The following is a 25,058-nucleotide window of genomic DNA, read 5'->3' as shown; positions in this document are numbered from 1 at the left end:
TAACGTTGTACACTTGTGTTTGTTTTATTTTGTATCATTTCCTCGTCTGATTGTACATTTACTTAACGAACTTGTACAATTCCTTTAACTAGAATCTCGCCATCCTCCTTAAGAAGTAATGGTGGCCATACACAATACTCAATTCTTTTTCCTCCCTTGGTAAATTCTCTATATAAATCTTTGTCAACTACTGATCCTTTCGGTGGTTCTTTGTCTAAACACAACGGGGGCTCCTCTAAGGTCATGCACCAGCATAAATATACACATTTACCGTAAAATGGAGTATCGTATATTTGTTTAAGTAACTTGTCCTTTTTAAATGAGCACTTGGTCAGCTCTGATTGAAACTGGTCCATCTTTGGTATGTTCTAAGGTAAAAAAAAATAAAATTCAATTATACGAATCATCAGTAAGAGATATAGATAAATTAATATTCATTTACAAAATTTACAAAGAAAAAGTTAGGTAAATAAATACGAGTTTTCTTTAAAACAAAATATTCGTATCTGAGGACATTCTTAAGGAGATCAAGTTAAAATTTGATACATTAAAACCATTAATCATCTAAACTAAAGAATAATGTCATTATGTTTGCTCATGTTGACAAACTATAAGTTAATTTCAAGATGATAAATCACATTAAGAAAGTTTTGCAGTGTTCTTTTGTTTAGGATTTAGTGTTCTGTATTTATTTTTTTCTACAAAACACTCATAAGTGGCGCTGGAATTATACTAGTTAGATCAAGATTTGTAAGAAAGTTGAAGAGCTTTAAAAAACAAAATAATTTAAAAAGAAATATTTAAAAATAAAAACACCGTAAAAAGTGATACCTGTCTGATGTTTATGGCTGTATCAACTGCTATTCGTCTACGTAAATCCATTATTGCCTTTATATCTGTTAGAGGGAGCTGAAAGAAAAAAAATATATTCTTAATAATCTAAAACACATTTCTTTAATTTAAAGGAAACAAATGGTAAAAGAAAAGCACCTATCCCTGATATAAGACGGAGGAAACAATCAAATAACTCTTGGTTGATTTTTTTTTCTTTCTAACTATATTCAGTCCTTACGATCATACATATTAAGATCATATAAACAGGCATGACTTTAAAGCTATGGACATTGCCTAATCGATAAATAACAAAAGTCGAAGTTTTGCCCCAAAAGATGAAATGTTGTTATATATGTTGAATAAAATGCCATATAAATGGTTTTTTATTAACTTTTTTATTAAAATGTTAAATAAAAACTATACATCCACGTGATTTTCTCTTTGTTTGGTATAATTGTCACATTTGCAAATCACATCACTTCACCTTATTTTCTAATTTTTTCTTTTTGTCTGTTAAGTTGCAAGAATCTCTAGGTTTTAGTCTTAAACTCACCCTTCGGCCATTATTTGAGAGAAACACTGTGTCAATCAGATCTTGTAGCTGTTGCTCTTCTATATGTTTACATATTTTGTAACAAGCCTGGAATACACATACACACGTTTACGAAGCACAATCCATTGATAAAGAATTAACAGATTATCGGAAATGCAGTATTAGTATGAAAACAAACTGTCCTAAGTCAGGAATCTGATTACAGTAGTTGTCGTCTGTTTATGTAGTTCATACGTGTTTCTCGTTTTTATATAGATTAGACCGTTGGTTTTTCCGTTTGAATGGTTTTACACTAGTAATTTTTTGGGGCCCTTTATAGCTTGCTGTTCGGTGTGAGCCAATGCTCCGTGTTGAAGGCCGTACCTTGACCTATAATGGTTTACTTTTATAAATTGTAACTTGGATGGAGAGTTGTCTCATTGGCACTCATACCACATCTTCCTATTACTATATCATGTATTGTATTTGGTAAAAAAATTTGAATTCTAAGTAATACATATTTCATATTTTATGTCTTTAAACTAAGTAAAATAACCCGACCGTGCAAGACCCTCATGGGTAGCCATGGTCGTTAAACAAAACCCTCGTCGTCGTAAAATAAAAAAATGATAAAGCTAGTTTACCTTTATGACTATGTATAGATGTTTTATGACGAGGTCCATAGCCCATCGTTTTCCAGACTGTGTCAGCACGTCTAAGGCATCACTCCACTCATTATCATACAATTTAGAGTACATGTAAATAATGCTGTTTGGTCTACTGCTCTTCTGTGATATGGGAGGTAACTCGCTGACTTTGTCGTGGATAGTAGTGGATACTGTTTCTGCTATGCTGTGATTGGCTACAGTTTCAATGGTCATCCTGAAATATAAAGATTTTAATGTTCTTGGAATTTTTCAGGTATGACAAAATGTATCAAAGAAATTAGGTAACACCTTTTAAGGATGAAGATAATCTATGATATGACTTCTCTCGTGAACTTTTAATGCAAAATAGATAGAGATGTTCGAGAACCGGCATTTAAGAAGTGGAGGAAAATCTCCGTCGCATTTGTTTTTTTGGACGACTGCAGTTTGTCTTAATTACGGAAACTTATGTGTAATGCTTATTGCACTCCGGATTCGAGCGCTACTGGTGGGTCTTCATTTGAAGAAACGCGAGTATGGCGTACGAAATTATATGGTAGATTGTTTGTATCTTTGATGAGTTATTACCTTGCTTTATGCTTTGTAGAAATTTCTAATGAAGTTTTAGAAATGTTCTGATAATGATAATAAAATTTATTTGGATATGCTATCCTATGTAATAGTTTACTTCGTTCATTAAGTTTTTATTCGTTAATTTTAGTTTTGAATGTTCCTATTTTAGTAATAAACTGTGTTGAAATGTTGCTAGTCCGCTTTGGATAACATCTATTGCGTCAAAAATTATTAAATCTTCTAAACTCGCGGAATGCCAAACATTTTCTATATGTCGATTGTTTACTTGTGTTGTTTTTCTCTTTGCTGCTTTTAATAGTGGTAATTGATTATTGGGTGGGTATCATCGATATCTTTATGGAATAATTCATTTTAAAAAGTTTTGTCCTTGGAAAGTATAATGTATAAAAATTGATATTGGTACAACGGCTTAAGGTGATTAAACACAGAGTTGCCTAGAAGGATTTTTAATATTTTCTTTTATCCTGCAATCACCCAACTTTGTACAAATAACATGTAGATCTACACTTGCTTTATTTGTAATTGTAAAATTGAAATAATTCAATTGAGAAAACTAACGGCCTAGTTAATAACGAAACTACAGGCTTCTGTCTTGGGAAAGGCATATATAGAATGTGGCGGGGTTAAACATGTTTGAAGGCGCCAATTCTCCCCTAATCTAGGAGTGTGGTAACAGTACAATATTAGAACAAACTAGAAAAATCTACAGTTGAAAAGGGCTTAACTCGTCAGATCGATACATAGCAGAAAAGACATCTATTAAAACTTGATAATACAGGCCGGACGTGGCAGGGTATTTATACATCCTTAAAAACAAGAAATACACAAAGTACAGATCTGAGAGAACTCACAGTTACTGACAGCTAGTTCATAGCCAATAACAACTAATAAAAAATCATGTATCTAAGACGAAAATATCAATCAGTACATATCTAACATCCAACGGATTTAGTTTAAAGACGTCATTAACAGTCAGAGAAAAACATGACCTTACATGTATGTAATGCCAAATTATAGGTATAGACAGATTGTAGTACCGTGAATGTGCATATGTGTAAAACAATAATATTTAGCATGGTTTTGATTTACTGATGACAATATATACACCAATAAAAGCAATATTCAAATGTCTACTCACAGTGTTGAATTGGTAACCTTTTAGAAAAAGTTTATTTAAAGGATTGAAAAGTTTACCCGGATCGTATCTAAATTTCAGGGCTCGGTAAACAACATCACCGTAATATGTCGATTTCTTTGAAAAAGCAGAGCCAACTATTTGGATTTAAACGAATAAACCTTAAAGTGTCGTGTAAAAATTACAGGATAAAAATAATATATGTACATTGTCAGAAATATAAAATTTATTTGTACTCGCTACGAAACAGGAGAAACGCTCGGCGAGCCTCGCTTTTCGTCCTGTTTCTAAAAGAAATATAAAATGTATTTGTACTCGCTACGAAACTGGAGAAAAGCGAGGCTCCCAGCTTTGCTTTTCTTCCTGTTTCTTAAGCTCATACAAATAAATTTTATATTTTCTGACAATGTACATATATTGTATATTAATAAAAATATAGTAACTCACCTTGTTTGAATACTTTTAGTGTCATCCGTGTTGTTCTGGAGGTCTTCAAAGGATCCCATATCAGTGCTTTCAACATTCAGTCTAGAAGATACAAGCATTGCTAGTTGTTAATTTGAAGCAAGACAATATAAAGGTTAAAAAGAGTAATATATGACAGTGTTTTCATATTTCTTTGTTACTTTGAAAAATTTGACTACAAAATATGATAATGTAGAGACAGAGTCATGGAAATTTTACCGGTGAAGAATGCATCTTTTACTATACATGCTCACAAATAAAGTTTTTAGTCTGCATATACTACTCTGATATGTTACTTGTAAAGTATTTTTGAAGTTGAGTTTTTACTTTTCCTGAAACATGTTGTCAACGAATATGCAATCCTAAAGATTAACCTAATGCATGTCATAAAATAATCTAGTCTTTATAGTAGATAAATGTTAATTCTCTGCTAATTGATTTTACGACTTGTACACTGGGTGTCGATTTAAAGTTTGTTTGATTGATTGATTGATTGCTTGATTGACGTTTAGTGGCTAATGTCTCATGCATTTACAGGATGAAAACAAATTCCCAATAAATACAATATGTAGGTCCTGTAATAGGGGTCCACTAGGATGGTCGTTTTTTGTCGTAAGATTTTTTGTGAAAAGAGCCCCAGTCTCGTAATATTTTCATGGGTAATTTTATATGATCATATGTAGAATGCATTGTTAACTTACATCTTGCTCTTTAGTTTTGAGAAGGAATGACCAACAGATGAGATGCTATGATAGAACTCAGATAATTCATCATCGTCCACCATGGGTTTTCTTAGGGCATCCAGTATATCATCCTCCTGCATCAAGGAAAACGTCATCACGTTTGTGCAGTAGTTCGATAGAAGGGATGTCGCATGCATCATTTCTTTTGTCTGTTTTCTAAGTTTACTGCAACAAATTATAACATAAATTTATGCATATGCACGCTATTGAGGTGGATCTAACGTTTTTAAAGCTTAACTATCTCGGTTGATGGAGGTGAATGTCTAAATACTATAAACGAAATAAACAATTATCTGCTTATGTCTGAAAACTATAAACAAAATAAATAATTGTCTGCTAATTTCCTGTTCATATTTCACACCTACATGATAATGATCAGTACATGTAAGTACATGTTTCTAGAGTACGATATTGTTGTTCAGGAGTGCTAAACATATGATCCAGCATCTATGAATAATAACATCTTTGAGCTATTTCGACTGATCATATTTTGTATTGCAGAATATATACATTGTATATATCATTAACAGTTATATATTGAACACCATACCTGAGTTCCATTTTCAAAGCTTGATTTTCACTTTTGATATACATGATGGAATCTTCTTCGTATTTAGTCAGCATTGTAGTCGCTGTCATGTTTGTTTTAATACTAATTCTTGATTGTGGTCTGGACGCTGGGTTGGTAGCCAAATCAACCATTGTCATTTCTCGATCATAGGCGGTTGCAAGTCTTAAATATTCAAGAATTGTATGCAATGATATATTTTGTGAACATATTACACATGATATTGTGCACATGCATGAAAGTTTGAGGAAACTAGTTTCTTTTAGCGAGACCGACAGAATATATGACTGTCCTAAGCATTGCGTATTTCATCTTATGTAAACCGTTCATATAACATGGCGGTAAGTGTTTATTGTTGTAGGAAGCCGGATAACCAGTCCATATTATTATTTGTTTAAAGAAATGAAAATATTCACTTTTCATTAAGGACCAGTCACTTTTTATAGATAGATTTTTACTAATAAGTCTACAGAATTAAACTGATTTAGAACATTACCTCTCTATTTCTTCTTGTGTTTTCACAGGCAAGGGAACATTGATACCAGTTCTGTCGAATAGATAATATAATAGATAAAAACGTATCGATATCATTGTGTATTTTATAAGTTAGTAAAAGACTGAGTTGACCGTAGCTATTTTGAAGGAGCGCATCGGATGACTGTAAGTTCAACGCTTTAACTACCGTACACAAACATGTGCATACAATTCTTATAGTTCCTGCATGCAGCAGAAGGGTTCGAGATATACAACTACTATAAAATAAACTAATAACTGTTTGCGTTGTGGAATGGTTAGTATCGCACGCATCCCTAAAATTTTTTAAACAGATACTGAATGAGAGGTTGTTTTATTTGTCTATTTATATCTATATTAGTGTACCTCGATTGCCATTGCGGGGTTATGAAGTATCTAGAAGCTTGTGTGTTTCTTCGTCTGAACAGGCCTCAGATAAACCTGTCTGTGTGGACATACAATGTAGTTGTATATTTGTATTTGAATTAGGCACTAATGGTTCGAACGTTTATATGTAGATTTATACAGGTATATGTTATTATTCTATAATGTTTAATAAAATTATCATTTTTTATTAAGATTATATAGGGTGAAATACAATTTAGCATTTTAAAAGAAAACTGGGCAATGCATTTTTTAAAATAAATAACTATAAAGAGCTTGCCTTTAAAACATGTATTAAGAAAGTTAAAAGAAGATTTTCAATCAGGTAAGCAATGTTGGTTTAATGTACTGCCAAATATGTAAATACGCTTACTTCAAATCAAAATAAAAGGGATACATTCTCCTTTTAATACATACATTCTCTGTGGTTTATTTTGTTTTTAATTTGTTGTGTTTTGGGTTTTACTTTTTAATTGGGGGATTTTTAAACTAATCAATTCTAAAACTTCCATTTACACTATGGAATGTAAGAAAACTACACATACATGTAGTATACACAAATACAGAAATTTCATTATGTATTTTAATTGGAAATTATGAATAGAAATGTTTCCGAACAAGTTGAACGCCAATTTTGTTACAATCGAGCAACTTCAACCCGAAACCAAACTTTACACTTTCACTGAACTGTGAAGCATCTCCAGTTCATTGATGTTTGCTCCTAACACCCGACTTCATTTGAGTTGAATTTATTTCAATTTATGAATGTTAAGTGCATTGTTTTGTTGATAGTTTTGTATTGTTTTATTTATAGCGTTCATACAACAAAGTTCAAGTGGGAATATCATTTGTGAATTTTTCTATCATAAACGGAATGTCCCAATACTACGTATAATTTATTTCATGCTATTTAAGGTTATTGTATTTAAACAAATGTTTAATGTTATACATTTTAAGTGTAAATTACATTTCCCCGTTACATGCAATGCATACTTACAACGCTTCTAAGTATTCCACTAATGATCTTAATTCGGTTTGAATAAGTTCTGAGTGTTGAAATTTTCTATCATCAGGAAAATCAGCTGTTGTCTTTATAGAAGGTAAATCCAAATTTTCATGAACTTTTATATATTTACAGAAAAGATGGATATTTTCTAGGTTGTGAGGTGCTGTAGAGATTTTATGTAGTGTACGGTTGGTGTCCGTCCAAACATCAATAGTCTTCTGAAGCTTTGTTACACTTTCGGCAGCTACTGTTTTATCTAATCGTGCCTGGTCTTCAATAGCGGCAACTATGGCAGAGGCCAGATTAGAGGCGAGGTTAGTGACCTGCCGTCTAGTATTATGTCTGTGTGTTGAACTGAACCTTTGTTTATCAAGTTCATGTCTCTGCCTTCTAGCCTTTTCTATCTTAACTTTGAGTGATGCGATTTTTTCATCTGTTTGCCTTCGTATCTCTTTAGCAGCGTTATCTACGTTGTATATCACGTGGTTTTTATGCTCAGAGAGATCGTTATCTAGGCATTCCTCACAAAGTTGGAGGGTGCAAGTAAAACAAAAACGGACGACTTCCTTCAAATGAGTCCGACATTGGAATGGTTTATTGTCGATGCTCTTTATCAAGTGTTCACTAGAACTATAGATAGTTGGAGGTGCTGCGGTAACTCCGCAGAAATGTTCACGCTTACAATCACTACATAAATACTGTAGACATTTCTTACATAGCTTTAAATATTTCCTTTCTTCACAACGATTACAAAACTGAATTATAACTGTCGCCATTTTTTGTTCAAAACAATCAACTGTTAACAAACGAACCATTAAATATAGTTTTAACATTAACAATTGATTTGAAACAGTTGAAGAGAAATTGTCAAACAATACCCCCAGATCAGGTATTTAATTGTCAAAAATTGTTTAAAGATTCATTATATGGAATATGTCATTACCGAAATTAAACTTGAAACATTTATTATGCATATAAGAATATTCTTACAATCGTTGAAAAAAATGAATGCAGTATTTTGAGAAGTATGGACCAATTTTTCAAAATAGAAATTACCAAATTTAATGAAATAATTATTTTTGAACGATTAAATGGTACTTGTATCATTGTTAAGTCTATTATAACTTGTATTGCATATAAGAATATTCATTTGAAAGCTTAACAATCTTCCACTTTCCTTTTCAGTTTTGAAACAAAAATATTTCATGCGTTATTATCTAAAATAGATAAAAGATTTCATGATAAACTTTTTCTTTGAGTGTACATGTACCTTTTATGTTGCAATGCTATTATTGTATCATTGCATGTACCTACACCAGTTTGCAGTTTGTTATGTATTTCAAATACATGTAGCTGACAATAAAATTAGTATCGTAATTTCAGTTCAAACGAGAAAACAACGATATTAGGTATAATAAGTATAAAATTAACAAACCAACCAAATGTTACGAATTTAACTGAAAAGTAGCAAACAGGTGTTTTGGGTGAAAACATGGCTATAGAAGAAGAAGATGATGCTTTATTTCCATCAAATGGGCTCACAAGGAGCATAATATAATATCATTATAATATTGTTTTTACAAATATAATAAACAATACAGTATACATAGTTACAAACACAAATAAGAAACAACAGTTTTCACATATTCGTATATATGAACCGCAAGTAAGACCCTTGCTTGAAGAGATATGAATCCTTCTGGTTTTACAGGATGCATTACTGTAACATTTGTAATCCACGGAAAAATCTATACATCAAATACGGATTGATTAATCAAAGTCTCTTGAAAGAAGAGTATCAGGCTATTCTAAAATCGTCCAACAACATACATGGGGATCTGTGGATGTAGGTTTCTGATGTACTCTTATCCATCCTTACTTTCAAGTGCATTGACAGTCCTATTTCCCGACCGACTGTTTATTGATCATAATGTGCAAGTAAATAGACAAAAACCATTGTGTTTCTTCATACGTACAGTAGGTGTGCTTCACTGTCTGAAGAAGTATTGAAAATAACCTTCAAGAAGAATATACTGCTGTAAGCCACTAATTATGCTTCTAATTTGTGTGTGTTTAGCTGTAGACATAAAGATCCGATTGTGCTGTCATACAGAAAGCAGGTGACCTGTTCGCACAATTACTGGGAAAGAAAAATAGTCTCAATGTAAACTCCGTGATATTTTTTATCATTATTCACTATTTCATTTCAATATCAAGACTACTAGTAATCTGAACTCGACATGTTATACAGACCATTGTCTATTTATTAACACGTTGTGTTGACTTCTATATGTTGTTTGATACACATGTACATGCATATCTTTTTGGGGTTTCTGTCTCAATGGCATAAACCAATCATCTCCTTTTATTTGTGTGGAGAAAAAATATTTTCCCTTTTTATATTTTATTAGGTGAATAGTAAGTAGACATTTTTGGTTGTTCTTGAAACACGGCTTATAGAAATCGGCATCACTTTCTAGAAACTTTAACAGTCATATATATATATATATACATACGCATTCTACAAAGTAATAGAAATTGGGAAAAAAAGTAATTTAATAATCGAAGATTTAACATATGCAAGTTTCCATGTTGTCCATGGCATTGTATGTTTTACATGTACTTGAATTTATCGTTTCTGAACGCCTTCTCCCTATATTCTTCCCTTTAATATCAAATTCACCTCGTAAAAGTTAATTCAGCAGACATCGAGTCTATCTCAATGTGACAGCACCCCTACGACAAAAAAAAACAAATAAAAGACAAAAGTCTAATTATCCTCAATGTTTACTTAGTTTATCCAAATGTATCAGTTCTTTACCTAATATTAAAACCTATTTAAATATCAAAAGTAAACCAAGAGCAACAAGATGCATTTTAGGCTCGATTTATGTCATGGTTATATTTTTTAAATATTTCTATCTAAAAATAATCTTTATCATTCCTAAAAAGGGAGAAAAGACACCAAGAGCACAAATAAATTATTATTAAAAATTATTATTCAGAAATAGTTAATGACTTACAATGTACAACCGATATCATAAAAAATTTGTAGTTTTTTATTGTTGATTGTTGATGTTTTTACGCCACTTTCAGCACTTTTGATTATATCGATGCGGCCAGTTTTTATTATCGGAAGAAGCCAGAGTGTCCGGAGAGAACCACCGACCTTCGGAAGGAAAACTGGCAATCCTAGTCGATTGTAATTGATGTCGAAAGCACCTAGGCCTGCTAATTATTTTTTATTGATCCATTGAAAATGAAGTTTAGCACCTTCATCCACAGGCACTTGTCTCAGAAAAAAAATCCTATATACCTTAATATAACACAAGGTACCTAACTCGCATTTTTGAAAAACATATATAGGAATCTTTGAGAGACAAGTGCCTGTGCCTTCAACTAAGCTATCTGCACTCTCCTATGACTACATGTCCCCACTTTTTAAAAACTGACAGATGTTTTTATGTTGAAGCTTTTGATTTGGTACGTATACATCTACATATGTATGGTGATTTTAAATACAAGTGATGTAAAAATGATTTCACACTTCAAGTGCTGGCCGTGGTAATAGACCTGAAACAGCAGTAATTTGTGGAGCATATTGTTATGTCAAATTGTATGTTAATTTGTTTTTTGAGAATCATGACAACACATGCAGTTAACATAGCAGGTAACATAATTGTATTCAGGACTTACAAACTAAACAATCCATTGGGGTCACATAATAAATAAGAAGATGTGGTATAAGTGCCAATGAGACAACTCTCCATCCCAGTCACAATGTATAAAAAGTACAAAAGTATGCCTGGCCTTCAATTTAATCATGTGCGTGGCCACTTCATGTCATCGAATTTTAAGGAAAGGGTAATCGATCGATGGTTTTCTTTATGACGGTCCTACGGTGAAAGGAATGGTACAAAATGTATGTAGAAAATGACAACTTCCAATTGCATGCAATATTTATTATTCAACACAGTTGAAAATTTATAAGAATTGTATCAAACTTGTAAGCCTGATCTCAGTTTTTTATGTGTAAGTATACAATTCACTGTTAAATATACTGTTTCTTCATAATCCTTCATAAAGTCTGTAGATGTCATCATGGTTGTAACAGTATCTGTGAAATATATAAAAACAAAACATTTATAACAAATATGATACATGTTTTTGATGCACCTCTATTTAATCAGAGTTTTACTTTTGCTACAGATATTATAGATAGACAAAACACGGGGATGTGTGCAGAAAACTTAACTCCTCGTACTTTTGTGCCTGTACCCATATCAAAAATACGACGATGTGGTACGATTGCTAATGAACCAACTCTCCACTAGAGACCAAATGACGTAGAAGTTTGCAAGTCGGGCTATCTGGACCATGTGTTGGTCAATGTTCTTCGTCTTTGTTGTGTGTGTTTGTTTGTTTGTTTTTCAAGAGTCAGGTGTATTTTTTTATAATCTAGACATTTCTCATAATCTCTGTTATCCTTTTTATGTGTTACGATAACATCAATGACTTTCTCAACCATATGGACACTGATTATTACAAAGATACGTTAAGTCAATCGTTAACTATATATATACACTGTATATACATGTAAATACCGATTAAACCACTTTTATAGGTGTATATGTACATGTATTGTTTACTTGTTAGATATCTAGATATCGCACATCCTGATAGTTCTAATATATCTAGGCTACTGCCTCAGACTTGTTAAATTTAAGCTAAACAAATTGTATAGACACCTGTTTGATGTTGAAGGTAGAACTAGTAATTTTACTGCTACATAAATGTAAATGTCTTTCTATTATTTGTGTCATTGGATTGCTGTCTCATTAACGAACATTCCCTATTTATAAAAAAAAACAGTCTATTAATAATTGAAAATGTTAAAATGTAAGAGATGTCAGCCATATACAGTAAATTAATCGACAACAAATGACAATTAAACCTGCTGCAATATATATGTTTCTCTAACATATATTTAAACATTCAGCACAAATAATAAAGGTACGAGAGAGAACTGGTGCTTTAATGTAAATCATTACATATATGTAACTATTGAAAAGAAAGGCTACGATGTATCAATTCATTACACAAAATCCTTACAAGCACTTGGAGAACCAAGAACATAAATACAGCGAGTTTATTGTTGTTCTTCATGTTTATTACAATAAATAGACCAATACGAGTTGCAATGGTTTTGCTACTACAGACAAACACGCTTATATAGTTAAAGAGAATCGTTTAAAATTACTCACCATTGCAGCTAGCTATAAATACTTGAATTCCAATGCTGTTATAATCTGTATATACCTAGAACATTCAGATACCATAAGCATTAGCATAATTCTCAACGTAATAACTGACTACTGTAAATTCAGAACTAATTGCAAGGTTTTTATTAATGCGAATAATGCGACTGGGTGACGTTCGCAATAATAAGAACTCGCATTCTGATTTCTGATACATTTATTCAGAATGCAGATTTTCCTGAAATCGCAATAAATAATCTCGCATTTTTGTCATCACTTCTTCAAAAATTGCAATAATAAATGCACGCAATAATATCTGAATTTTACAGTCTTTACAAAACTTTTAGGTATTACAGCTCTTTTCATAATCCTAGCAAGACAAAGGTTTGTTTGACATGCCTGCTTTGTTTGTACAAATGTTTGCTGAAGCATTGTAATTAAGATTGACATCTGCAAACAATATAAGTAGACAGAGTTAAACCTGTGTAAAGGTAAATTTGATTATTTGATAATGTACAGTCAAATTTAAATATAATGTATACAAGTTTAAATTCGCCTTTTTATATTGTTTTCAGATGTCAATCTTAATTACAATGCTTGAGCAAACATTGATACAAACAAGCCTTTGTCTTGCTAGCATTATGAAAAGATCTGTAAAGTTGTGTATAATGTACATGTATAACTAACTGAACCAATACACGTTATTAATAATGTAATCTATTAGATTTTCATTGTTAAATAAAACGAAACATATGGTCATATTAAGTCTTTAAGTTACACAATAAATACTCAAATGTTCAGTACTCTCCTGTTAACATATGTTTATTGGCTATAATATATAGTATAATGTATTTCATGTACATGTACCAAGTAGTACTTTAAAATAAAAATATCTATCTATAACAAATTTATAAGCTGTATTATATGATAGCTTTAACTGAACATATTAACATTGTGACTAACATTCATAATTAATAGAACACACAAGTACATACCCTTTTTAACGCCTTTATTCCAACAATATCGATAAAATTCACTCCAGAAAAATCAAGTATAACGATTTCTACACCATCAACAAATTTTTCTGACATCTTTGACTCTATTTGCATTGTTAGATCACAATTTTCCGTCAAATCCGTCTATGAATTAAAGTATAGAACATGTATATACACTGTAAGTACTGTAAGTAATGATTGAGCAAAATCCATACAAATGTTTAGCTGTAAAAGGCCACGACGTGACAAAATGTAAAACAATTAAAATATTCATCATAGGCACTCGAATCAAAATTGTTAAAAGGATAATTTTTTTTAAATCCTTATATTTGTTTAACATCGTTGTCTTTCAGGGAATTTGATGCCAATGGACGTTAGTGTTTGACATACAATGTATTATATAGATGTTGAACGATAATTGCATAAGGCATAACCCTTCAAGGTGTCATAGACTACGTTTCTTAAAAATCAAATTTTGACTTAGATAATAATTCGGTAATCATTGAAACGTGATAAATGAAATAAAATGAATTTTGATCACAAAAAATAAGTAAAATTATAGTAGACGCGTTTTTGCATGGTCATTATTAATATGTCTTTAAGAAACATGTTAAGCAAGAAGTAACTGTTACACATTAGCAATTGGAGCATTGAACAACGCATTAACCTTATTTTGTTGTTTCAATTTCTAATTTAAGATTTCTTAAACATTTCAAATTATTTTCAGTTATTTAATTTCTTCATGCTCCTCTATATACGATTTACAATTACAATAGTTTATACGTGCTGTCCCTCTGTTCTTATGTAGAAACCACTGTTATTGTAAGATCACATGAATAAGAGTATAAACATATCAGTCAAGTGAAAATAAGTGGAAATTAGAAGAAATTAAAGAAAATTTATTCTAAACATCGTAGAATAGAAAAAAAATGTGCATTCTCAAAACACCTGTGGTTTCATGTACGGACGAAACTGTTGACAGCATAAAGGTGCTTAAAATTGACTCTATATTGTGAGGGCAAAACACAAATATACCAAGATTCAGACAACATGTGACAAAGATAATGGATTTCAGTTAATAACTTGTTCCAATTTTGGTTCAGAGAACGAGCTGTGTCTGTTAAGGAAGTTTGAATTTATTCGAAAAATACCTTTATGGTCTAAATACTCATATACTAGTAGTATGGCCCGTTAATAACCAAACGAGTATATACTCATATGGTCTGACCGTACTCGTATGGTCGGACCATATGTATACTCATATGGTCATGACCATACGCGTACGGTACAAATACTCATATGGTCTGGAACATAGACACTTGTCTATTGTTGGAGACTTTTGTTAACCTTTACAAGACTGTCTGGTTTTGTTTTTCGTTAGTTTGGTGTCTCATTGATATATAAATAGCGTCTTGTTTTATTAGTAGACACAGTATAAATGTTATATCATAATAAATCACTGGATTTATATCAAAGGATACAACAATTACCGGGCTTATGTTTGTCTCCACTTGATTAAACTGTTTCTGTTTCTTCCTGGCCTTTACTGGATCAATACCAGTCAACTTGACCACACTCTTCACAAATATGTCGGCATTAGCAAAGTAAATAGGGGCTTGGAACTGAATTATTCTAACATTGTCTGGCGCAACAACCTGAAAAAGGGGTAGACGATTACTCATTGAGTTTGTTGACTTTGTAGGATAGTTTTCATTCTATCAATTTTGCTTTAATGAATGAACGACAACATTTATTCTCCTTACTTGATTCTGTATCTCACAGAATTAAGTTACATGTATATCATGTTCTTTACTTTACAATGATGTTTTGGAGACGCGAGTATAACAGCAAAATGGTGCAAATATGGTTTTAAACGTTTTGTATTATATAAAGTTTAAAATTTTTGATTTGTAATTTCACACATGTGGAACAGGATCTGCTACCCTTCCAGAGCACCTGAGATCACCCGGTTTTAGGTGGGGTTGCTCAGTCTTTAGTTTTTTATGTTATGTTTTGTAGGATGTTGTCTTTTGATCTCGTTTTTTGTATTGCCATAACATTGTCAGTTTTTTTGGGACTTTGAATATCCCTTTGGTATCTTCCGTCTCTCAGATACATGGTCTCTCTTCCATTTCCTCCACATTTTCTATCTCACTTATGCCGAAATATGCATATATTTTTTCAACGACTAAATGTCATCTGAATATCAGCTCGTACATGTATATTTCGTTATCATAAGCTATTTAAGAAAACCCAACTATGTCATTTTAATTTTTCATTCAAAATCTATAAATAGAATTTGGAAATAATATACCGCGATAAAACGGTCCTATACTAAGTTTTCAGTTTCCCAAGCAATACACGTCATATTTACATGTATGCATTGTCAAAAGTGTACGGATGAAATATAAAAAGACGAGTGTGTTCCATCGCCTATGTGTATTTAAAACTGGATGTTAAGCAAACAAACTGTTTGTTTGCTTAACATCCAGTTTAACATCAGTCAATTCTCTGTGTATTTATCATATTAGAAGTGATACTTACGGGATCATATCTTTCTACTGATTTTAACTGATTTGTTTTCCCAACAAATCCTAGTGTATATGACGAAGGACTGAAAATGAATACAACATAGTTTGTTCAAATTCATATCTTCACAAAGTGTGCTTGTGTAATCATTCATCTTGCAGCAAAAAAATAATTCTATATTTCGGCATAATACTTCAAACCTTGAACTTCTTTCTTTGGTCATATTTATAGAATTATCTTTGATCAAATAAAAATAATATATAATGTCAGAATGCCAAATAATTGTAATAGTTGTCATAACTATAAAAAGAGCTACATTATATTATTGTGCTTACGTATACTATACGGACTGTACAGTCCTATAATTTTATCTTTATCACTGACCTTTGTGTTCGTAATGATACAGTCAATAGAGAAAATATCAGACTTGAAGCTATGCCAATATCTACATCAAGAATGGATGAGGTCAGAAAGGTCACCATCCATATAACCTGCAGAAAAAAAGGTTTACAATAAAAACGTTTAGTATCTCATTCTCAACTACCCACCAGAGGCCACTTTTCAATGTCGTTCAATTAGCTATGATTTATTTCCTATTCCAACATGCAGAGCTATAAGTTTTTACTCAAATCTATACTTGACTTGGATATTTTTATTCACAGTCATGAGTTTGGCTGTATACCCTCAATCTTACATGTAATTAATGGATTATAGTTTGTTGCAATAATACAACTAACATTGATGGACGTGTAAAATCCTCAAGACTTTCATTTGTTATTCATTATGATAGACTTTGCAGTTACAAGACTATAATATTTCTTTATACACACCATTCTCCACATACCCTCCCTAATAGAGAAACTCGTGGCTAGATAGAAAATTTAAACACAAAAAAAATCTTAATGTAATAGCCATCTTCACGTGTATATTAACCTTCATGTTGTTCTCTAGACGTATAAACACACTTGAACCTGTTACGTTTGTTAAAGTTCAAATATCCTTGCTCGCATTAAAACTTTATATCACTGAATTCCGATTTTTTTAAAAACCACGACATGTACATCTGAGTTCATCTCTGGTTAAGTTAGATTTGTTTCTGAATACTTATCTTCTCTGTGTAGTATTCTTGGATTTCCATTAAAAACATCACTACTTCTGTTTGACATTGTCTTTACATTTGTCTCTTTTGTTTAGTCTATACTGTGTTCCTATTCATTTAACTCACAAACAATGTATTTGAATTAGCTGTACTTAAATTCTGATAATACAGATATTTTTTGGTTTGTGCAATATATACGATTGATTGATAGTTGTTGTTTGTTTACCTACCAGTTGCAAATGTTTTACATATATTCTAGATGAGAACACATTAACAGTAAATTAAATATGAAGGTTCTACATGAACACTTAGATTGTCACTTGAAAAAGATTGTATTTGTGATAAGGGCTGACATTGACCCTTGTGACAGGCCATATATAAACCCCTCAGAGAGTTCTTGCAAAGTTTCCTTAAGATTCATAGAACACTATATAAATATATTACAATTAACGTACCCATTCTTACCGGACGTGAATGCACATTTACACATCTGCATATATACATGTAGCTAAACGAACGTGTATGAGTATTTATACATCCTGCATAGCTAAACGAACGACACTGTTTATCATGGATTTTACTGCTGGACAAGAGTATACTTTTATAACAGTATCGTTTGGTTTCTATTATATTTGAAAGAGAGGCGGAAGATACCAAAGCGATATTCAAAATCACAGGTCGATAAAAAACTGACAACGCCTTGGCAAAAAAAAACAAAGAATGTGTCCATAGTACACGGATGCCCCACTCGCACTATCATTTTCTATGTTCAGTGGACCATGATATTGGGGTAAAAACTCTAATTTGGCATTAACATATAAAGATCATATCATAGGGCACATGTGTACTAAGTTTCAAGTTGATTGGACTTCAACTTCATCAAAAACTACCTTGACCAAAAACTTTAACCAAAAACATTAACCTGTAGCGTGACAGACGGACGGACGGACGGACGGACGCACTGACCGAAAACATAATGCCCCCAAGTGGGGCATGAAAACGACCAAAGGACAAACAACATTATACAAAACACAACTTGGCAAAACAAAACCCACCAAATGTCAGGGGTGATATCAGGACTGAGGTGCTCCAGAAAGGTAAACAGATCATCCTGCTCCATATTTGGCACCCGTCGAGTTCATCATGAAAGAGCAAACTCAGTGATATCTACTTCGGTGATGTCACATTCGAGGGAAAAAGAAGCGGGATTGTTGTAACAATTGGAATATTTGACTTGACTATTCTTATATTAGAGTCTTAAACATTTCGTATACACGTTTTAGTTTCTACTTACAAAATCAAACTTTGATGTGCGCCACAGTGATGGTACCTCTAATATTTGAAGATACATCGTTCGTAGGTTTATAATTATTACTGCTGACAAAACACACTGTAAAATGAACTCTCATTTTTTTACAAAATTAATAAAAACTTCGGATTTAGGTTTTCCATTCCTTTTTGTAAACCCTTATAATACTATTAATATCGTATGGTGTAGTTTATTTGTTTGTCTGATTCTAATAAAATATTATCATAAATAAATGAGGAAAGAAAAATGATTTCAAGTTTAAAATATTGAAATGAACAAAATTAAATATAAACTATAATAGTTACTCTAAAGTATAAAAGACAGTTAAGAAAGTTAAAATATAATAGAAGTTAAAAACAATAAAATGACTGTGTAATGTTTTCAAGATAAGTGACGACCTTGCTAGAAAAAAAGACTTAATCCAGAAATTAATGTATTACTTATAATAAGCATCCTACCTTTGGTAATGAGTAAAACAATGGTCCAATTGCTAATATCATGATTATGACAATAACACATCCCACTAAACAGGCGATCTATAAAATATTATCTAGAAATTATTTTTGCAATGAAAGATACGCTTTTGGCTACATATCTTTTTGATACTCAATATTGATTTTTATTCAAATCATGCACATTTAATTATTACTATATGGAAACAAATGTTAATTATATCTGTATATAGATTGCAACGTGGATAGCAAAATACATTTAATGTAAAAGCGTTTATTAATACGTGCACATAAATGAATGATGGTATCATAAATGTCTTTTCCTCTACGAAATTAATCAACAATAATTTAATAAAGTTGTATAGATTTGAATAATATACCTTATCTAAAGCTGTCTAATTCGTTAAACTCTAACAATACATATTGTTAAAATCAACTATTTAATATTTCTTATCCGGAAACTTAGCATTGGTAAAAGTGTTCCAAAGAACGCGCAGTATGCAGCCCGAGTTTCTCTTGTAAAGGCGGGTAACATGAATTGAGTTTAATATACTAGGATAAAAGAGAGTCAATGTCCTCACCACTATGAAGCACTATTCTTATCCTCCCCAGTTGTCAGGAGATAAGTATGTTAAAGTCTATGAAGGCTCTTAAATTCCCTAACATCGAGGGAAACATATATATAGCGTAAAACTAATTGTTAGAACATTTTAAAGTATGTTAAAAAATAATGGTCAGGTGCTAAGAAAGATTTTGTTGATGTGACTTCTATAATGTACTTCTACGTTAGATTTGAACACTCCATACTAAACTCAAAAGAAAGAAATATCATTGTGTAAGTGTACCTGGGATTTACCGTTCGTACCATCTAGTACCATAGTTCTTGATAATGACCCAGCATTGATGTATCCAGAGAAAATTGAACATACAACGCTCCCTGCTCCACTAGCAACCAACTCCTATTGAAATAATTATGTGTCACTTAACTTTCTCAATATCTGTAATTTATTAGCTTTTTTAGTATAAATGAACAAATTTACTGATAATTAAGTATCATTACAAACACTATTTTCATAATTTCGAATCATTATATTCTAAACAGGTAAGTAACTGCCTTCAATGCTTAAAATTTTATGAAGCGGAAGTTTATGAAATTTATAAATTTCAGTGTTAATTTTCAGTATTAATTCGTTGCAAATACAATGAATCGCATGCGAGTGTCTCATACTCATTCCCCAGTATGTGTGGTACATTGTAGATTTAGACATGTTGTTTTTAAATTACTAAGCTGTAGCAGGAACGGGCACAAGATAAAGAGGTTTTTGAAGGTCATAGAAGACTAGTTTTTTCATTTTGTTACAGATCAATTGTTTGGAGGAAAAACATGTCCGTCTGGTGTCTTCTTTGATTTTGATTGGCCATCATTCAAAACGTCATCTGTCTCTGGAATAATACTATACCAATTTGATTAAAATACAGATCTATCGGAACTCGCTTACTTGTCGAATGATAAAACAAATACATTTTCTATGTTCGTGATCCAGACTCAAATGAGCGACTAAAACCTACCTGATTAGGATCAATTTCATAATTATGTTTCCTGGCCAGAAGTCTAGCGCCAGATACCGAATGGGTGAAGGCCACGATTCCTATAATGAAGGCGTCAGCTACATACCCTGTAGCCAAAACAGGGTTAGGTAAAACTGGTGATGGCAACCTGAAATATTCACATGGTCCAGATTGTTTAAATTAGGCATTTGTAGTCAGCATAAAACTAAGGTACATATCTTTTTAAGCTATTTTTTAATAACTTATTAAGTAATTTTGGAATTCATTAATTATATATAAGAAGATGTGGTATGAGTGCATATGAGACAACTCTCCATCCAAGTCAAAATTTATAAAAGTAAACCATTATATAGGTCAAAGTACGGTCTTCAACACGGAGCCTTGGCTCACACCGAAAAGCAAGCTACACATGTATAAAAAACGAGAAACGAGAAACACTTATGAACCACATCAACAAACGACAACTACTGAACCTCAGATTCCTGACTTAGGACGGGTGCAAACAATTAAGTACATTTTGATATTTTTTAATGTGCTTTTATTTTCAAATAAAGATTAAAATGTCTGAAGATTACCATGGATATTATACTAAAACTCAGTGGAGAGATGTTTATTTACACAGTTCTTGTCCTTTTTACTTTAATTTCAAATATAATGTATTGACCAAAACAGTTTAGAAGTTATTTACAATAATGATACAAAGTAATAAAATAAATATTTATATTATCGCCAATTTGTATCGTATTGGCTAAATACTACTATTCATTCTAAAATTGATAAGCAGGGATACAGTTTGCACTACCTTGGTGTTTTTTGCATTGCACCCTTGGTGATTTCAGGTGTTCCGGAAGGATAATTAGATCATGTTCCACTTGTTGCACCTGTCATGTTGCCGAGTCGTGTTAATAAGATGAAAAATTAAAGTAATGACTGATTTGAAATCGATCTTCTTTTTTACTCTAGTCCCGAATGGTAAGCCGCCCGACGATAGCATGCTAAACAAACTGTACATTACCCTGCTGGGATGTCTTTTAAAATGTTGATGTTAAACCTCTGATGGAACTTGGCAAAATGAGCTATGACAGTTGCAATGGAAATCTTTAAAAGAAGAACCATTTATAATTATACTATCTTAATTGTTTATTCATTTTTATTTGATACAAAACTAAAGGTTCAAACCTCATATTTAGAGAAAATATAAGTGCTTTGAAGTACATGGATCATGTTTTGATTTAAGAAAATCCTTCAGATTTGTTTTGTGTCGTTGGGTTGCAGTCTAATCAATATATACCCACCATATTTGTTTATTCATACATTAGTGTAATTGTATGTTAACATATGATTTAAAGTAGCTGTAAAACATCTGATTTTCTTACATTCACCAATGATGCATCCATTTTTTAACTGTGCGACTCAGCATTATATAACCAATAGAGTGGTTAATGTTAATTATTATTAATTTAACTTAATACAATTGATTCAATTATTCCATCTTCTGTTATACTTACAATGATGAGTTCTATAGGAATGGGCATCTTCAGTTTGGCCTTAAATCTCATATTAATTTGAACTTTAACGAGGTAAAGAATGATAAAACAAATCACAGTGCTAATGAGTGTGGCGAAGTTAGTGGATGGTATGTTGTAACAAACATCTCTCCAGGTCTGAAAAATAGGATATAATAAAGTACAGGTAATTACAATGATCATTAAATAGTTCGATTTAAAACTCTGTTTCATTGTAATTTCCAGATTAATACGTATTATGTGGAACGGGGACCAAATTTTCCCCCATTACTTCAATGAAATTTTATCCAAATTGAGGGGAAGAATTTTTATTCCCTATATTAGACTGCAAAATTTAAATTACTTTCTCATACTTCATGGCTTATGGGAGAATTTTTGGAAGGTCATGACCGGCATTTAAGAGAGCAGTACTGTTTTGAGTATTAATAGGGTCATTTTATTAACTTCCTGATTAAAATCGAAAATAAAATTTGGACCATTTACTCAGACAATCGTCCACCCTATACATTTCAGAATCACTGAAAATTTACAGAAGTTGAAAGTTTAATGAATACCCTTTATCATGTTTATATATACTACAAATTTAAGCATCTTTACATATTTTTCATCTCGGTACAATATCCCATTTAAAAGATGGTAGATTTATTAAGAGACTTCATTCGTGGGTAATGGACTGGTATCCTGTAATTGGGATCCTATTCCATGTATACGCAGCTTGAATACAACACTGAAAGGTATATAATAATGATCTGTCGTAACCAGAATCCATTTCGCTTTTCATCGGTTGTGACATTACCGATTACAACTTCTACCAGATTTTAACGTGCATGCGGGTGTCACTTATGGAGAAGGAACTGTTTTCCTTCCCAACATCCCAAGGGTTTGTGTTGCTAAATCTTTTAAACTTTTCATCGTAATGATCTGTAATTGTTGTTTGTCTTTTCCTCATTTTTCTTTGGTCATTGTATTGTCTGTTTCTATTGGTCATTGTATTATCTGTTTTTATTGGAATTATGGTTTTTGATTGCCCCTTGATTTCACTGCTCAAACCCGAAGAAAAATGGACAAGGTTGAGTTATGCGTATAATATTTATATGAATGTCCTCGCTTTTCCGTGCAAAGCAGGTTATATATTTAAGCGAAACTTGTGATCTTTATCTAATCCTTATATAATTTTCCTTATATAATCGACAAAAAAATCAGTTTTAATGCTACAGGCATGAAGAAAAAATAACTTAGAATAAGAGCGGTATTCATAAGAACGAACCGACGGACATGGGTGACACTACAATGACGACCCATTAAAGGGGCATTAGCTGTAAAATTCATGTTCACCAATTTGACTCAAATTCTCATATTTTATTTATAACATACTAAAAAGTAAAATAACAAAAATACCGAACTCCAAGTAAAATTCAAATCGGAAAGTCTCTTATAAAATGGCAATTTCAAAAGATCAAACACATCAAACGAATGGAAAACAACTGTCATATTCCTGACTTGGTACAGGCATTTCCTTATGTAGAAAATGGTGGATTAAACCTGGTTTTATAGCTAGCTAACCTCCCACTTGTATGACAGTCGCATAAAATTCCATTATATTGAGAACAATGTGTGAACAAAACAAACAGACATAATAGGTAAAAATGTCAAAAATAGGGGTACAGCAGTCAACATTGTGTTATAATCTTAAACACTATAAAAAAACAAATATGCTAACAAAGAAAAACAAAATGGCATATAGACATAGCACAAAAGCAAAAATGAAACACAAAAATACAAAAAATATAAAACGTATATCCAAATTACAATAAGTCTGAAATAAACAATTAACAATGTATGGACTCGATAATTTATATCAGCATTTCGTGTGTATTTTAGTATAGACTCCATCTAATTAACAATCGAGATGACCTCCAAAAACTGCCGACGAATACATAACCCGATATAAACATAAACATAAATATAAATAGATAGCGCCCTCGTGCACTTGGACTTTTCTAGGTCTGTTTGATTTCATGATATAGGTTAAAAAAATAAGTTAATCATCGTTTTCACCTGCATAAGAATGATTTGTTGTGGATCGAATCAGTCAACGAAATGGTTCACCTTTAATTGTTTCACTTTCAATGTTGACAATCTTTTACTTTTAATGGCTGAACACGACTAATACATACGTAACCAATCTCTAACTAATGGGTTGAATTAACGGTCACATGAATACGGATTCGAATTATTCCCTTGCAAGTGAATCATTCATCAGCGATGTTTCTTAGCTTATTTTGAGAAAATTGAACTAAACTGGCTGCTTAAAGCGAATTATTATTTCACTATTTCACTTTCATTTATCATGTTAATTATTGAACAAAAAACAAAATCATATTTTATTTTTTTTATATCTCGTAGCTATTGCCCCCCTTTAACTGAGCTGTATGGGCATGAAAAGGTATTAAATTTTGGAACCCTACCTTTATCACCTTGAATATGCCATTATGTTGAGGCACAGAGATGCCAAAAATATGTTTTGCCTGACTCGTTGTGATGTGTATTGCCACTGCTGCCGTAAATCCACTAACCAACTGCTCGGACATGTAAGTCGAAATCAACCCAAACTTTAATTTACCCAATAAAATCTGAAAAAAATAATATTTGAATACTGGTATACATTTGATTTCATTTGATTTTTTTTTATGTAGCAGAACAATTTTCACATTCTTGTAATAACTGAATAAATCAACAGTTGCTTTATATGCAATAATTCACCAATATAAAAATAAGGAGATTTGGTATGATTGCCAATGTGACAACTATCCACCAAAGTTCAAATAAAGAGGATGTAAGCAATTAAAGGCAACCGTACGGCCTTTAACAATGAGAAAAACTCATACCGTATAGTCGGA

At 31.9% G+C, this 25,058-nt stretch overlaps 2 protein-coding genes and 1 long non-coding RNA gene across 3 annotated transcripts; all 3 read right to left on the bottom strand.

Moving 5' to 3' along the window:
- On the bottom strand, nucleotides 1-8,197 carry LOC127715913 (uncharacterized). Its single transcript, XM_052222027.1, has 9 exons — nucleotides 7,413-8,197; nucleotides 6,015-6,065; nucleotides 5,501-5,683; nucleotides 4,909-5,115; nucleotides 4,190-4,270; nucleotides 2,011-2,248; nucleotides 1,388-1,474; nucleotides 832-909; nucleotides 1-368 (listed from the first exon to the last, which is right to left on the bottom strand). The coding sequence occupies exons 1-9, from the start codon at nucleotides 8,195-8,197 to the stop codon at nucleotides 63-65; spliced, it is 2,016 nt and encodes a 671-aa protein (XP_052077987.1). The 3' UTR covers nucleotides 1-62.
- A 3,140-nt stretch (nucleotides 8,198-11,337) lies between these two features.
- LOC127716724 (prestin-like) lies at nucleotides 11,338-20,018 on the bottom strand. Its single transcript, XM_052222972.1, has 9 exons — nucleotides 19,909-20,018; nucleotides 19,070-19,147; nucleotides 18,597-18,692; nucleotides 16,588-16,694; nucleotides 16,219-16,288; nucleotides 15,165-15,329; nucleotides 13,675-13,818; nucleotides 12,686-12,740; nucleotides 11,338-11,538 (listed from the first exon to the last, which is right to left on the bottom strand). The coding sequence occupies exons 1-9, from the start codon at nucleotides 19,939-19,941 to the stop codon at nucleotides 11,420-11,422; spliced, it is 867 nt and encodes a 288-aa protein (XP_052078932.1). The 5' UTR covers nucleotides 19,942-20,018; the 3' UTR covers nucleotides 11,338-11,419.
- A 619-nt stretch (nucleotides 20,019-20,637) lies between these two features.
- LOC127716726 (uncharacterized) lies at nucleotides 20,638-24,777 on the bottom strand. The gene is made up of 4 exons (XR_007989099.1): nucleotides 24,627-24,777; nucleotides 22,141-22,296; nucleotides 21,648-21,730; nucleotides 20,638-20,780 (listed from the first exon to the last, which is right to left on the bottom strand). It is a non-coding gene; the product is annotated as an uncharacterized LOC127716726 (long non-coding RNA).
- Nucleotides 24,778-25,058: the final 281 nt, after the last annotated feature.

This window comes from Mytilus californianus, unplaced genomic scaffold, assembly GCF_021869535.1.
Source record: "Mytilus californianus isolate M0D057914Y unplaced genomic scaffold, xbMytCali1.0.p SCAF_9, whole genome shotgun sequence".
NCBI lineage: Eukaryota > Metazoa > Mollusca > Bivalvia > Mytilida > Mytilidae > Mytilus > Mytilus californianus.
Note: the sequence above shows the minus strand (reverse complement) of the source record. Positions and strands in the feature narration are given on the sequence as shown.